The sequence below is a fragment of the Oncorhynchus nerka genome, linkage group LG20 (genome assembly GCF_034236695.1).
Source record: "Oncorhynchus nerka isolate Pitt River linkage group LG20, Oner_Uvic_2.0, whole genome shotgun sequence".
NCBI classification, from domain to species: domain Eukaryota; kingdom Metazoa; phylum Chordata; class Actinopteri; order Salmoniformes; family Salmonidae; genus Oncorhynchus; species Oncorhynchus nerka.
The window spans coordinates 43,078,625-43,094,811 of NC_088415.1; the positions used below are offsets into that span (position 1 = coordinate 43,078,625).

At 42.8% G+C, this 16,187-nt stretch overlaps 1 protein-coding gene across 2 annotated transcripts; it reads left to right on the plus strand.

Moving 5' to 3' along the window:
* Positions 1-1,101: 1,101 nt before the first annotated feature.
* On the plus strand, positions 1,102-15,863 carry zgc:158263 (ceramide kinase family protein). 2 transcript variants are annotated; one of them, XM_029622862.2, is made up of 13 exons: positions 1,102-2,570; positions 3,613-3,711; positions 4,836-4,973; positions 5,322-5,450; positions 5,658-5,721; positions 6,002-6,147; positions 6,420-6,494; positions 7,109-7,261; positions 9,265-9,370; positions 11,510-11,613; positions 11,900-12,096; positions 12,304-12,614; positions 15,388-15,477. In XM_029622862.2, the coding sequence occupies exons 1-12, from the start codon at positions 2,444-2,446 to the stop codon at positions 12,592-12,594; spliced, it is 1,629 nt and encodes a 542-aa protein (XP_029478722.1). In that variant the 5' UTR covers positions 1,102-2,443; the 3' UTR covers positions 12,595-12,614; positions 15,388-15,477. The 2 variants fall into 2 exon arrangements, with proteins under 2 accessions (XP_029478722.1, XP_029478721.1); XM_029622861.2 differs by having other exon boundaries at positions 1,111-2,570; positions 12,304-12,590; positions 15,388-15,863.
* Positions 15,864-16,187: the final 324 nt, after the last annotated feature.

Sequence of the window (16,187 nt, forward strand, 5' to 3'; positions counted from 1 at the left end):
GTATAGAATTTATAATGCAAGAGACAAAATTCACAAATTCTCCAGCTCAAAGGCAGAGTCATGTCTTAAGTGTAAAACTAATAATGACTCAATAGTCCATGCTTTCTGGAAATGCTATATGATATAAATATATTCATCTGAACCCTCATTCTATACAGTCCTTTCCTAAGACTCACTTACTCATATGTGTTGCACGGGCTGGCGCATATGGTAACTACTGTCGCCACACACTACTTGAGAACTGAATAGGAACAGTAAGAGGGACTACAGAATTCACATTTCCATGGTGGTAGTCCGTGGTAGTACTAGATTACAGACGGTCAAATATAATGGTATCAGGGCCGACTCCAGGCATAAGAAACATAACCGGTGACACGACTTCCTCCGAAGTCGGTTCCTCTCCTTGTACGGGCGGCGTTCGGTGGTCGACGTCACCGGTCTTCTAGCCATTGCCGATCCACCTTTCATTTCCATTTGTTTTGTCTTGTTTTCCCACACACCTGGTTTACATTCCCTCATTACTTGTCGTGTATTTAACCCTCTGTTCCCCCCATGTCTGTGTGTGAAATTGTTTGTTGTAAAGTTCTTGGGTACTCTGACTGGTTCGTGACGGGTTATTTTATACCCATGTTTTGTTGTTCTGGGTGCCGTTGGTTTTGCATATTAAGCTGCTCCGGTTATTGCCCAGTTCTGCTCTCCTGCACCTGACTTCCCTGCAGCCAGTCACGCACCCCTTACCACCGGCCCCAACCCCCAATTTTTGGGTTTTGTTATTATTATTATCATTTTGGGGGGGACTCCGTCAGGGTCTCAATTTACCGTTGAGAGTTAGAATAGTAGAATACACAAGGTGCAAGTTGGAAATTTGGTTGTGCATCAGCAGTTTTAATCTTGTTTTGTCAGTCACTGATAGTCACTCAATCAGCTAAACAATTAACAATATTTAGATTGGTAAGTTAGTCTAGCCTGTTATCTAAACTTGTAGTAATCATGGCCAGAACCAGGGGCGCCCCATTGATTTTGTTAGTCACTCTTGCTCAGATAGCATGGCATAAGTAATGGCACATTGGGTAGAATCGCAGGACATTTACTTTAAGACTGAGCAAATGTCTCTCTGTCCCATTGCAAAATGAGTAAAATTGCTAAATGTTCTCTCCGCCCAATGGCAAAATGTGTAGAATTGCAGAAAATGTACTTTAAAATGAACATTCTTCTCTCCGCTGTCAAGAGGGGGGTGCACTAAAGGCTAGGCAGGCTGTGATTGGTACCGTGGCCCTTTTCTATTGGAGTGCAATGGAGCCAAATGTTCTGTTTTCTCTTATCAAAACTGGTTGAATTGCTCTTTTAACCCTGTAGGCACCTACAACATTCCACAGGTGAGAGAAATGACACAGTAAACAAGAGAAAGTACAAACAAATGAATTATGCTTTTTTGGGAGGGATAAAGAAAATATGCATGTTTCCACCAACAACAAAAAATCAGTGCGCGATGAAGTAATACACACAAAATGTCATTTTCAGCTCAAGTTTTCATGTACCGTGGTTAATGTCATGGAAATATAGCTATTGAATGTAACAGGGAAAACTGTGTGACCTGGCGCAAGCAGGATGAGCTACCATAAATCAAGTGCAAATCAAAACTCTCCGCAATCTATGCACAATGCTCATTCAAAAATGTTGCTATCATTGGCAATAATCAGTGCAATACCAACGTATTATGTTGATTAAAACATGTAAATAGGCTTATTAAGTCAACATCATAGGCAACTTCTCAATTCAATGTGCATTCAAGTTCAGACAGTTTGGGCAATAAAGACTAGACCTGGCTTTATAAAGAAAACAGGCTTATGAAATGTATTAATTCACACAGAGCATTTAAAAGTGGCTAAAGAGTCAAAGGAATCCAATATTTTGACATGCCAATTTATGCGAATTAAACTGCAGTGAATTAACCTGCAGGTTTCAACATCCAATCAGAGAGCAGCATGCAAATGTTGCAGATAGGTGAGAGATGAGGGAGGGGTGGATATTTTTGGATATTTCTTTTAGAACAGTAGCCTACCTGTCACAGACAAACTTGTTACTGTAAAGGGAAGGACTTTACAGATGCTGAGAGGTTTTGCTGGCGGGTCTAGTTCCCTATCTTATTGGTCTTATCAGAGCGTTATGGTATCTGAACAACACTTAAGATGTAGGCCGTCATTGTAAATAACAATTTGTTCTTAACTGACTTGCCTAGTTAAATAGAGGTTACATTTAAATCAAAAAAGATAACGAGACATTGTTCTTAGAATGGAGCTGTTATCTTGAGAGTTCATCAATTGCATGTAATTCTTGGAGTAATGTGTAGGACATGTTGTTTTACCCTTGCCGACATTCTTCTGCGATAGTGAGATAGACAGGATTGTAGTTCTCTATATATGTTTATAGAGATACATGTAGTATGGACATAGATCCAGTACGGTTGGAGTCCAGTCTATGGGTCGGTAAGAAACGTTACCGGGCAGCACTTACTGGCTGGCACCTCAACTGGACTGAGCTTGATAAGAAGAACCGCGATAAGAAGACCGGTGAGTGCCTTTTATCCTTGAATCAATCACTTTCATCATGCACGGCATCTATGCGACTCGCTCTCTTTTTTTAATGCGCACATTTCATTATATACATTTCGTTAAAATAAAATTGTATATAGGCTAGGTTTATATAAGATTTATATAGGATTTCATCTGAAATTGCCTGGTAATAACTGCACAACAACCTCTTTCACTCTGAGATTAAAGGAAATAAAAGGAACACTTGAGTAGCCTCATATGGTATTATTCCATCACACCAGCGTTACCAATGCTTGTAAGTAGAGCGAATGTGTTCTATGCGACACTAACAGAAAGTCACCAAACCTGTCTTAGGGACAAGTTATACAGCACCAACACGAAACACAAATTTACAGATAACTTAACACGGTCAAAACAAAGAAAACACATGCACAGTACACACACACAAATCAAGAGTCACATGAGCCTTATTAGGTTAAAGCTTTTTGGGCGACCCGATCAAATTCACATAGAAATATGAGCTATAGATCTGCCATTTTAATTGAAAGCAAGTCTAAGAAGTGGTAGATATGTTCTATGTGTGATATTTCTATGCTTCCCATTCTTAAAGGTGCATTATGCAGAAATTGCTCTGCCATATCCTGTTTGCTAATATACTAATAGTTTTCCTAATTTCAGTTCATTGTACCATCTAAACCGTTGTGAAATATATTTTCAATAAGCACGTGAATTTGGTAGGGTCACTCAAAAAGTGAAAAAAGTTTCGTTTTTTGCTCTTTTACTTTCGGTTTTGTACACCAGCTTCAAATAGCTGAAAATTGTTATGTAAAAGTAATTTCACAGTGGTTTAGATGGTACAATGATTCTGTACACAATTACTGCTTGTTTTGCCACCAATTAAAATTAGTCGAACTAGGCGATTTCTGCATATTGCACCTTTAAAGGCAAAATATCATAATGCTGTCTGTCTGTCTGTCTGTCTGTCTGTCTGTCTGTCTGTCTGTCTGTCTGTCTGTCTGTCTGTCTGTCTGTCTGTCTGTCTGTCTGTCTGTGATCACAGTTTCAGTACCAGTATCTGAGGTTATTGGTGTGGAGGAAGGGCGTGTGCAGGTTCTACCCCAGAGGTCAGTAGCTGAAGACACAGACAGAGAATTCACAGGTGAGTTATGTTACTACCCCAGGTCAGAGACATGAGCGGGGCCAATATTAAACACAATACAAAATCCAACTAAAACAAGTTCTTTGTAGGGGGGAAAGTCAGTAAAATGTCCATATAAAGAGTCAATGTGATAATCAGTAACAACAATAATCAAGGGTAAAAATAACCAGACAAATGACAATAATATTGGCATAGAGGACATGTGCAGGTTGGTCTGTCAGACACTGTCCCTCATTTTATGGCAGGCAGCAATGTAGGGCACTGCCAATGCACAGCTCTCTGCATCTTCCCCCAACAGGACAGGTAACCTATTCTCATCAGAGAGGTCTTTGAAACCTTGAATAAAGCTTTCAAATTTGGGGAAATGACACCAATTGTTTTGTCAGGAAATGCAGGTTCTACTGTGGTGCAGTGGTTGCACAGCCTTTCTTCTACAGGGAGACAGTTTTTCCCAGTTTTTCCCGTGTCTATCCTTCTCCGTGGCAAGGTTGTGCTCACTGAGCCTGTACTTTGTCAAGGTTTTTCTAAAGGTTCTGATCAGTAACCACGGTCAAATGGTTTGCCATGGTGTACTGTCGATGTAGGGCCAGATAGCACAGCATTTTGCTTTGTGCTTGTGCTTGTGTCTCCCAGTCGGTAAGGTACTTTTATTTTGACTGTGTTGTAATTTGGTTTATTTTGATTGATCTTTCTCGCTCTCTCTGGCTGACTCTCTCAATTCAAAGGGCTTTATTGGCATGGGACACATACTGTACGTTTACATTGCCAAAGCAAGCGAAATAGATTATAAGCAAAAGTTAAATAAACAATCAGAAATTAACAGTAAACATTACACCCACAAAATATTATGGCTATGTACAGTGTTGTAACAATGTGCAAATTGTTAAAATAACAGAAGGGAAAATAAACATAAAAATGGGTTTAATTTGTTCTTCACTGGTTGCCCTTTTCTTGTGGCAACAGGTCACAAATCTTGCTGCTGTGATGTCACACTGTGGTATTTCACCTAATAGATATGGGAGTTTATCAAAATTGGATTTGTTTTTAAATTCATTGTGGGTCTGTGTAATCTGAGGGAAATCTCTCTCTTTCTCCCCCTCCTGACTGTGTGTCCTGTTCTGCAGTGTTCTATGTGAAACGCAGCAGCAGCGGTAGTCCCTATGGGTTGTTATGGCGCCTGGGCAGGTCCCAGTTCTGCTGTCCCAGTAGGGACCTCAGAGACCAGTGGATGACCCAGCTGAGGATTGCCCTCAAAACACACAGTAAGGATAACGTCACTTGTCCCGAGAAAGGAAACCAATTAAATAAAATGTAACAATTCAACTGTATTTATTCCCTTAGGTTCAAAGGCAATGCAAGATCATGTCCTCCAGTATTAACATTGTAGTAGGATGTCCCTTGTGGGCATTCGTACTTATCCACTACATATAATCCACTATGTAGCCTGACTTTATGGCTCATAAACACAGGCATACTTTCATTTACACATGCTTATGTAGTGTGAATGTCTGCCTTCTGTCGTTTCTCATGTTTCCTCCTCTCTGCCTCTACTTTTCCTTTAATTTGCTCTCTTTCTACCGATCTGTCCAACCTCTCATCTCCTCTCCCAGGCCCCTCTCGTCCTCACAGGCTGTTGGTGTTCATCAACCCGTTTGGAGGAAAGAAACAAGGGAGGCAGATCTATCACTCTCTAGTGGCCCCACTGTTTGAGCTGGCAGGTATCAGCTCTCATGTTGTAGGTGAGACCCGTGTGAGACAATAGTCATTCTGTGACTTACTTCAACTGGTATAACTGGTAGTTAAGTGTATTTTGTGTTTTGTCTATAGAAGGTGCATTGAAAACTGCATTGTGTGTTGATATTGGCGTGATATTGGCATGATTATGCTCATACTAACATGGTCTATTGCAGTGTTTCTAAAAATGCTGATTTGTTTTTGTCATTTAGTGACAGAACGCGCCAACCAGGCGAGAGACCACATACTGAAGAAAGACCTGACTGGTTTCGATGGGTACGTCAGACATTACAATGTTGTCATGTAAACAGTAACACTATGGCAGCCAGTTAGATCCACACAAAACAATCTGTTAATAATATTAAACTGGGGGAATGTCCCATAAGTCTACTATTTGGCACCCTATTCACTATATAGTGTACTACTTTTGACCAGAGCCCTATGGTGGGTTCTGGTCAAAAGTAGTGCACTGTGTACGCAATAGGAGGCCATTTTGCACATACCTGGGATTGGATTTAATCACATCACTGACTGTTAATGTTTGTCTCTACCTCAGTGTGGTGTGTGTGGGCGGGGACGGAATTTTCAGTGAGCTGCTGCACGGTGTTATTGGCCGAACACAGCAGGAGGCAGGGCTATCGGAGCATGACCCCTCCGTAACGCTACAGTCATGTGATCTTCACATTGGCATCATTCCTGCAGGTGAGATAGACATTATTGGTTAAAAATGAAAGGCATTTGGTTGATATAAACATTTCTGACTCAATTTCTTTCATCTCTCCTCACATCTTCTCCCACCTCCTCAAAACTGCAGAAGGAAGTGTATGTTCTCTTCGTGTCCTTCTGAAGTTTTGAGGAGGCGGCGAGGAGGGAGGACACAAGGAATCGTGAAAGACTTAAGACTTAAGATTCACCCTGACTATAGAGTTGTGTCCTATATGAGACTGATATGAGTCTGTGTGTTCTCTCCTCAGGCTCTACAGACTGTGTGTGTTTCGCCACTGTGGGAGTCAACGACCCAGTGACCTCTGCTCTGCACATTATCATTGGTGAGATATGATCATAAATGAACACATTTATTAAAACATAATAACACATTTTAGATGACATTGTAGTTGACTTTGTTGTACAGTATCTATAGTTCTGGTGTCACTTAAAATCATTTTAGCCAACTAAACAGAATCGCTTTACTGGAGCTATATGCAACCATTTCAGTTCATGCCAATATTCAAAATCATGATCTAAACTAGGGGTGTCAAACATAAGGCTCGCTGGCTGGATCCGGCCCACAAGGGGGTCCAAACTAGCCCGCGGTCGTTTGAGTAAAACACATTTTTAAAATGAAATATTTTTTTGGGGGAGGGGAAACAAACTCAATATCCTTTAAAATGACTCAAATCAAATCTGTGCAGAAATTATAATTGAACTTACAGTTTGACTGTCCAGCTCGCTAATAATCTCTGAAAGGAAAGCTAGAGAGTCAGGGAATAATAGAAAACTCCTAAAATGATGGATAGAGACTAGTTATATTTGATTGACTCTGAGGAAATATAACGCATTTTCAGTGCGGCCCTCTGGACCTCGAATGCGGCCCCCGGGGCAAAATGAGTTTGACACCCCTCTAAACCCTCCTTGTCCTTCACCTTCCCACAAACCATTGCAGGAGACTCTCAGCCTCTGGATGTGTGTTCTGTCCACCATTGCTCGTCTCTGGTGCGTTACTCTGTGTCTCTGGTGGGGTACGGGTTCTATGGTGACGTGCTGGCTGAGAGCGAGAGACACCGCTGGATGGGGCCTCTCAGATATGACTACTCAGGTACATATGTAATGGAAAATTAAAGCAATAATACTTGTTGAGGAGGTTTGCATTCATGTGATTATTGGCACAATGTGATGCGGTCACTATGTATGAAGCGAAGCTGAGTGTTCTAATATTGCAGACATATCATAGATGGTGCCTCACAGACAGGACAACTAAGTTAAACTGTATATGGAATGTGACTCAAGTATATGGAATGGAACCTAAAACAGAGACACGTCATTATATTGAGTTGTTACTGCAATACTTCTTAAAGGGATTGGTAATTCGGGATTTCATTGAATTGGCTCACGAAACTGCCTCTAACGTCCTTCATACTGGACACAGAGACATAAAATGGGAATCCATGAGTTCATCTGACTCCGGAGAAGTAGATAAAAGGACCTATTGCCAAAAAGTATCCCTTTAAAGGATAAGCTCTAAGAAGTAAGTCATGTCTATTATGCTGTATCAAGACAGTGTCAAGCTGTATCAAGACAGAATATTCAAATATATACAGTACCAGTCAAAAGTTAACACACCTACTCATTCAAGGGTTTTTCTTTATTTTTACTATTTTCTACATTGTAGAATAATAGTGAAGACATCAAAACTATGAAATAACCAAAAAAAGTGTTAAACAAATCAAAACGTATTTTAGATTTTAGATTTTCTTCAAAGTAGCCAACCTTTGCCTTGATGACAGCTTTGCACACTCTTGGTATTCTCTCAACCAGCTTCACGAGGAATGCTTTTCCAACAGTCTTGAAGGAGTTCCCACATATGCTGAGAACTTGTTGGCTGCTTTTCCTTCACTCTGCAGTATAACTCATCCCAAACCATCTCAATTGGGTGAGGTGAGGTGATTGTGGAGGCCATGCCATCTGATGCAGCACTCCCTCACTCTCCTTCTTGGTCAAATAGCCTTTACACAGCCTGGAGGTGCATTGGGTCATTGTCCTGTTGAAAAACAAATGATAGTCCCACTAAGCGCAAACCAGATGGGATGGCGTATCGCTGCAAAATCCTGTAGTATCCATGCTCGTTAAATATGCCTTGAAATCTAAATAAATCACTGACAGTGTCGCCAGCAAAGCACCATCACACCTCCTCCTCCATGCTTCACCGTGGGAACCACACATGCGGAGATCATCCATTCACCTACTCTGCATCTCATAAAGACATGGCAACAAGAAATCTCAAATTTGGACTCATCAGACCAAAGGACAGATTTCCACCAGTCTAATGTCCATTGCTCATGTTTCTTGGTCCAAGCAAGTCTCTTATTATTATTGGTGTCCTTTAGTAGTGGTTTCTTCACAGCAATTTGACCACGAAGGCCTGATTCCCGCAGTCTCCTCTGAACACTTGATGTTGTGTCTGTTACTTGAACTCTGTGAAGCATTTATTTGGGCTAAAATCTGAGGTGCAGTTAACTCTAATGAACTTATTCTCTGCAGCAGAGGTAACTCTGGGTTTTCATTTCCTGTGGCGGTCCTCATGAAAGCCAGTTTCATCATAGCGCTTGATGGTTTTTGCGACTGCACTTGAAGAAACTTTCAAAGTTCTTGAAATTCTCCGCATTGACTGACCTTCATGTCTTAAAGTAATAATTGACTGTCATTTCTCTTTGCTTATTTGAGCTATTCCTGCCATAATATGTACTTTTACCAAATAGGGCTATCTTCTGTATACCACCCCTGCATTCCAGGTGACTACCTCATGAAGCAGGTTGAGAGAATGCCAAGAATGTATATTTTGATTTGTTTAACACTTTTTGGGGTATTACATAATTCTATATGTTTTACTTCACTATTAGTCAATAATGTAAAAAATAGTAATAAAAAAAAAGAACAATCCTGGAATGAGTAGGTGTGTCCAAACATTTGACTGGTATATATATATTACATACTAATTATTAGAGAAAATCTATCCTCTCTCCCTCTGTGTGTTTCGGTCTCCATGTGTTTACAGTATGAGTTCGAGACATATGATGGCTGCTAACCCTACTCTTCCCCCAGGTGCTATGGTGTACCTAAGTAACAGGAGCTATGCAGGCGTAATTCAGTACCTACCAGCAGACTCCCAGCTCTCCAGCCCCAGGGACAATACACGCTGCCTCTCTGGGTAACTACTAACTAAATTTCTTAGAGAATAAAGACACTCACTGCCTGGTACAAAGATCCAAAACAACAAACTGGTAGTTACAGCAGATGAGGCTGATCAAGGGACAAAGGAAAGGATGGTCCTTTTTATCTGTTAAAGAAGTTGCACATGCTCCTCTGATTGAGAGAGTGCGTTCTTGACCACATATTGATAAGCTTAGCATTAACAACTCGCTGATGGTAACAGAGGGGGTTCTGATATCGCTACCCATCTCAAATATAAGGTCCTGAAAGAAAATAATTGCCCTTGATTCCATGGTACCTCAACCATCCCAGTCCAGTGGGGAGAAACTGTTCTGGGAGCTAGGATACATCATCAGAAGGCGAAAGTGACACAGCCTCAATTCACTCAGTTACAGTCACTTCCACCTGCAACAGAGACCCTGGTGTTGGGTGTACATCTGTACCTTAAGGAGGGCAGTTTCCATGCCAACGTAGAGCAAGCTGATCCGGAAGAAAGGAGAGACAGCACCTCCTTGGGAGAGGATAGAGACACTGGTGCCTGTGAAAGAAGAGTGTAGCCTACCTCTGTGAAAGACTATACCCAATGTCTTTTGTCTGAAATAACTGCCCCACGATCTGTGAGGGAGTGTAAGGGACTGTGAGATGCTTCTCTGTATATATCAATGATGTTGCTCTTGCTGCGGGCGATTCCCTGATCCACCTCTACGCAGACGACACCATTCTATATACTTTCGGCCCGTCATTGGACACTGTGCTATCTAACCTCCAAACGAGCTTCAATGCCATACAGCACTCCTTCCGTGGCCTCCAACTGCTCTTAAACGCGAGTAAAACCAAATGCATGCTTTTCAACCGATCGCTGCCTGCACCCGCATGCCCGACTAGGATCACCACCCTGGATGGTTCCGACCTTGAATATGTGGACATCTATAAGTACCTAGGTGTCTGGCTAGACTGCAAACTCTCCTTCCAGACTCACATCAAACATCTCCAATCGAAAATCAAATCAAGAGTCGGCTTTCTATTCCGCAACAAAGCCTCCTTCACTCACGCCGCCAAGCTTACCCTAGTAAAACTGACTATCCTACCGATCCTCGACTTCGGCGATGTCATCTACAAAATGGCTTCCAACACTCTACTCAGCAAACTGGATGCAGTCTATCACAGTGCCATCCGTTTTGTCACTAAAGCACCTTATACCACCCACCACTGCGACCTGTATGCTCTAGTCGGCTGGCCCTCGCTACATATTCGTCGCCAGACCCACTGGCTCCACGTCATCTACAAGTCCATGCTAGGTAAAGCTCCGCCTTATCTCAGTTCACTGGTCACGATGGCAACACCCATCCGTAGCACGCGCTCCAGCAGGTGTATCTCACTGATCATCCCTAAAGCCAACACCTCATTTGGCCGCCTTTCGTTCCAGTACTCTGCTGCCTGTGACTGGAACGAACTGCAAAAATCGCTGAAGTTGGAGACTTTTATCTCCCTCACCAACTTCAAACATCAGCTATCTGAGCAGCTAACCGATCGCTGCAGCTGTACATAGTCTATTGGTAAATAGCCCACCCATTTTCACCTACCTCATTCCCATACTGTTTTTATACTGTTTTTTTATTTATTTACTTTTCTGCTCTTTTGCACACCAATATCTCTACCTGTACATGACCATCTGATCATTTATCACTCCAGTGTTAATCTGCAAAATTGTAATTATTCGCCTACCTCCTCATGCCTTTTGCACACATTGTATATAGACTGCCCCTTTTTTCTACTGTGTTATTGACTTGTTAATTGTTTACTCCATGTGTAACTCTGTGTTGTCTGTTCACACTGCTATGCTTTATCTTGGCCAGGTCGCAGTTGTAAATGAGAACTTGTTCTCAACTAGCCTACCTGGTTAAATAAAGGTGAAAAATAAATAAATAAATAAAACAGTACAGGACGCTGGTGTCTTTGACAGACTCTTTTTGTATGTGATGGATAGTTACCCCCAAGGGAGTGCGAGATGATGATACACATATGAATGGAATGTATGGCTGTCAGGAACATGTGCTGTTGTTACATCACTGAGTATATTACACTATACCTATGTCACGTGTAAAACAGGTAATAGTTGGTAATCTGTGTGTTCCAGGTGCAGTGTGTGTTCTAAAGGCACAGAGAGACTGTTCCCCCACTCTCCAGGTGCTAGTTCCCTCTACAGCTCCCACTTCAGTCAATTCAGCAGTGACACTGAGGGTAAGGCCCTTACAAACAGTCTATAAAAAGTCTACACAGACACTAAAGTCTACACACAGTGTACACCCAGTCTACACACATCCGATGTAATAAATGGAGGTGGTTCAATGAACCACACTGTGGTGGTGAGTAACTTTGCCTGATACTGGAAGTCTTATGTTAGCTCTCAGAGTTAATACCTTGGCTTTAGCTCAGTGGGCTAACAGTCTTGTGGCATGCTGGAGAGCAGGGTTCAAACCCTGGTGTGTCACAGAACTTCCTCTGCTCTCTCTGCCCCGTGCTGCAGGTGAGTGGGTGAGTGTGGAGGGCCGGTTCAGGGCTGTGTCCCTCACCTGTATGTCCAGCTCCTGTCCTCGCAGTCCCCTGGGCCTGTCCCCCTCCGCACACCTGGCCGATGGGACAGGTGACCTGATCATCGTACGGGACACACACCCCTTAGGGTTCCTTACCTTCCTACACAGACACACCAGCACACAGGACCAGGTGAAGACCACCTCAGCGAGGCCACAAGAAATGTAGCCAGACTAAAAATTCAAACTCTGCAGCCATGATCGCTAGCTACATTTCTATTGTACGTGGACTGGCTTGCCAGGCTTCAAGTACTGCACTGCAGTATGGAAATATCAGTTATCTGAGACAGAAATATTTCAATAGATGCATAAAATGTCTTTCCTATCTGCTGTATTTTAGTTTGACTTGCCGTTCGTGGACGTTCACCGAGTGAAGGCAGTACGCTTTTCTCTCCCTACCGGAGAAGAGGAGGACAGGGATGAAGAGCGGGAGAGAGTGAATGATGGAGGGATGACGGAGGAAGGAAAGAGACCAAGCCGAAGCGGTTCCCACAAGCACCTGGTAGAAAGAGGAGAGGAGCGAGGGCAGAAAGACTTCCTGTGTGGTTTGTGCTGCAGTAAGGCTCCTACAGTGTCTGTGTGGAACTGTGACGGAGAGATACTGCCTCACACTGAGATCTCCTGCAAGTAAGGGATGACTCATCAGATCATGTAAATCACTAATTATTGTCTTACCTGACATTAAAGATTCAGTGTACATTTAGTAGTCTGCTTTAGGCATTATCTGGAGATTCTACTACCCCTTTAACCCTCTTGACTCAAAGTCTAGCTCAAACTGTTCAGAGTAGACAGACAATTACGTGAAAAGTAACTATTTTGGCATCCTCTCATGTGTGACAAAGACAGGGGCTGACAATAGCCTATCTACCGCATATGCGAACGACCGATAAAGGAGTTTGGACTGTGACGCAGTGGACTGTGACGCAGCCCATGCAAAAAAACAGGAAGTCTCTAGAGTAAACAAACAGGGTTTGTGATCTATTATATTAACAAGATGGTAGACTGACTGCTCTAAAAATTGAAATGTATGTCCGCAAAGGCAAAAGGCAGGCAGGAGGAGGCCAGATCAGGTGGGAACATTCTAGCCAATGAGGGGGCAATAACATGTGTGAACAACAGGTACAACTCCAATATAAAATTGTTTTTCTAAAAGTTACGAGAATGTCATATCAGTACACTCGTAACAAACTAAGCATTATGAAACTTCTATTAAAAAAAATAAGCCTCACCTATCAAAATGGTTATTCACTTTTATCTTGACAAAATTCGACAGTCTCTCATTGGCCCCCATACTAAACCTCGGAGTTGACCCCTTGCTTAAAATCAAATCAAATTAGATTTGTCTCTTGCTTCATAAACAACAGGTGTAGACTAAACAGAGAAATGCTTATTTACAGGCCCTTTCCAACAATGCATAGAAAGAAAATAAATAAATAATAGAAAAGTAATATCACGTAATAATAAATACATGGGTTACGATAAATTTGCTATATACACGGGTTGACGTGCAAGGGTACGATGTAAGGTAGATATGTACATAAAATTAGGAATAAAGTGACTAGGCAACGTAATGGCCCGTACGCATTACCCTCTGTAGTGCCTTGCAGTCGAATTCCAAGCAGTTGCCATACCAAGCGGTGATGCAGCCAGTCAAGATGCTCTCAATGGTGCAGTTGTAGAACTTTGTGGATCTGAGGGCCCATGCATAATCTGGTCAGCCTCCTGAGGGTGTAGAGGAGTTGTCGTGCCCTCTTCACGACTGTGTTGGTGTGTGTGGACCGTGATAGATCCTAAGCGATGTGTACACCGTGGAACTTAAATCTCTCGACCCACTCCATGATCAACTCCTTTGTCTTGCTGACGTTGAGGGAGAGGTTGTTGTCCTGGCACCACACTGCCAGGTCTCTGACCTCCTTCCAATAGGCTGTCTCATAGTCGTCTGTGATAAGGCCTACCACCGTTGTGTCGTCAGCAAACCTAATGATAGTCATGGTTGAACAGTGTGTACAGGAGGGGACTAAGCACGCACCTCTGAGGGGCCCCCGTGTTACTGGTCAGTGTGGCGGATGTATTGTCGCCTACCCTCACCACCTGAGGGCGGCCCATCATCAAGTCCAGGATCCAGTTGCAGAGGGAGGTGTTCAGTCCCAGGATCCTTATGATGAGCTTAGAGGGCACTATAGTATTAAACACTGAGCTGTAGTCAATGAACAGCACTCACACCCAGGTGTTCCTCTTGTCCAGGTGGGAGAGGACAGTGTGGAATGCAATAGAGATTGCATCATCTGTGGATCTGTTGGGGCGGTATGTGAATTGGAGTGGGTTGAGGGTGTCTGGGATGATGGTGTTGATGTGAGCCATGACCAGCCTTTCAAAGCATTTCATGGCTACAGATGTGAGAGCTGCAGGGCAATAGTCATTTAGACAGGTTACCTTGGCGTTCCTGGGCACAGGGACTATGGTGGTCTGCTTGAAACATGTAGTTATTACAGACTGGGTCAGGGAGAGCGTAGAAAATGTGAGTGAAGACACTTGCCAGCTGGTCAGCGCTTGCTCTGAATACGCATCCTGATAATCCATCTGGCCCTGCAGCTTTGTGAATGTTAACCTGTTTAAAGGTCTTACTCACATCGGCTACGGAGAGCGTGATCACACAGTCCTCCGGAACAGCTGGTGCTCTCATGCATGATTCAGTGTCGCTTGCCTCGACAGAAGGCTTTTGGGTAGGTTCACATCACTAGGCAGCTCACGGCTGGGTTTCCCTTTGTAATCCATGATAGACGGCGCTGTAGGATTTGATTTTAGTCCTGTATTGATGCTTTGCCTGTTTTAATGGCTCGTCAGAGGTCATATCAGGATTTCTTTGAAGCGTCCAGATTAGTGTCTCGCTCCTTGAAAGCAGCAGCTCTAGGGAAGGGATATACCTAGTCAGTTGCACAACTGAATGCATTAAACCGAAATGTGTCTTCCACATTTAACCCAACCCCACTAGCCTTTAGCTCAGTGTGGATTTTGCCTGTAATCCATGGCTTTTGGTTGGGATATGTATGTATAGTTACTGTGGGGACTATGTTGTCGATGCACTTATTAATGAGTCCGGCGACTGATGTGGTAAACTTCTCAATACCATCGGATGAATCCAGGAACATATTCCAGAATCGCCTCTCCCCCTCTAGTTTTATGTAATAAAACATTATTACGTCAGGACACTATTGAGGGCACTACTGAGCTGAGCAGTGTTGTATTTCTCTGGCCTGGTAATTCATACACCATAGTAGCTGAAATCGTGCTGGAAAGGACTTTGTGAGAATGTTTTTTTTTTAACCAGCACAGTATTGTTAGGATCAGCACGATCCTAACACTCTGTCCTAATTTCTCTTGTTGTCCTGTTCCTTCCTTCCCTCCCTCTCTCCCTCCTTCACAGGGTTCATGGTCAGCTGGTGCGTCTGTATGCCCGGGGCATTGAGGACGGATCAGCCACTCCCACCAGGAAGTGCCAAGACGGACACAGGAAGTGCAAAGGGAGATGTGTCCTCAACAACTGAGGAAGGCTGTGTTAGGGTCCATTCACACTACTTGTAGGGAAAAACACTATGCCAGAGATGATGACATTAATGATTGGAATCAATGATTTTGCCGGGTACGACCAATGAAATGGCTTCCTTTCTGTTTCCAGTGTGAGTATTTCAATACCTAAGTCTTAAGATGGAGGTTTGAATATGAAGGCAGTTATAGGAATACTTTTTTCTACATAAAATGCCTTGATGCCAGTAGCCTATGACATCTTCTATGACGTCTTCTGTTAACATGTTATGTTCACTTAAGCAGTTTTTTGCAGTTATGAAAATGTTGTACACACAACAATTGAAAACCTAATAAATGTACACACCTTTTTACTCTGCAGAATGTCGAGCTTTCACATGATTTATTGTTTATCGTAGAACTGACATCCCTCTGGCTTAACAATGACATTTACCTGAGGAATCTGTGGCTTTGTATGTATACAATAGGACAAACCTGTTTTTCTTGAACCTTAAGATCATCTCCTTGAAGCACAGTGTTGATCTAAGTAGCAGAGAAGCAGGGCAGATGAACCAACATTTATTGTTGAAATGACTGGAGCAGTGTGTGTGTATGTGTGAGTGTGAGTGTATGTGTGTGTGTGTTGTGTGTGGGCTGTAGAGTGAAGGAATACTCAGAGCTGGCCCATATACCTGGAAAGAG

Coding starts and splice junctions, on each gene's coding strand:
- zgc:158263 (XM_029622861.2), top strand. CDS start 2,444: ATGGACATAGATCCAGTACGGTTGGAGTCCAGTCTATGGGTCGGTAAG. Junction 2,571..3,612: donor GAACCGCGATAAGAAGACCG/GTGAGTGCCTTT, acceptor CTGTGATCACAG/TTTCAGTACCAGTATCTGAG. Junction 3,712..4,835: donor CACAGACAGAGAATTCACAG/GTGAGTTATGTT, acceptor CCTGTTCTGCAG/TGTTCTATGTGAAACGCAGC.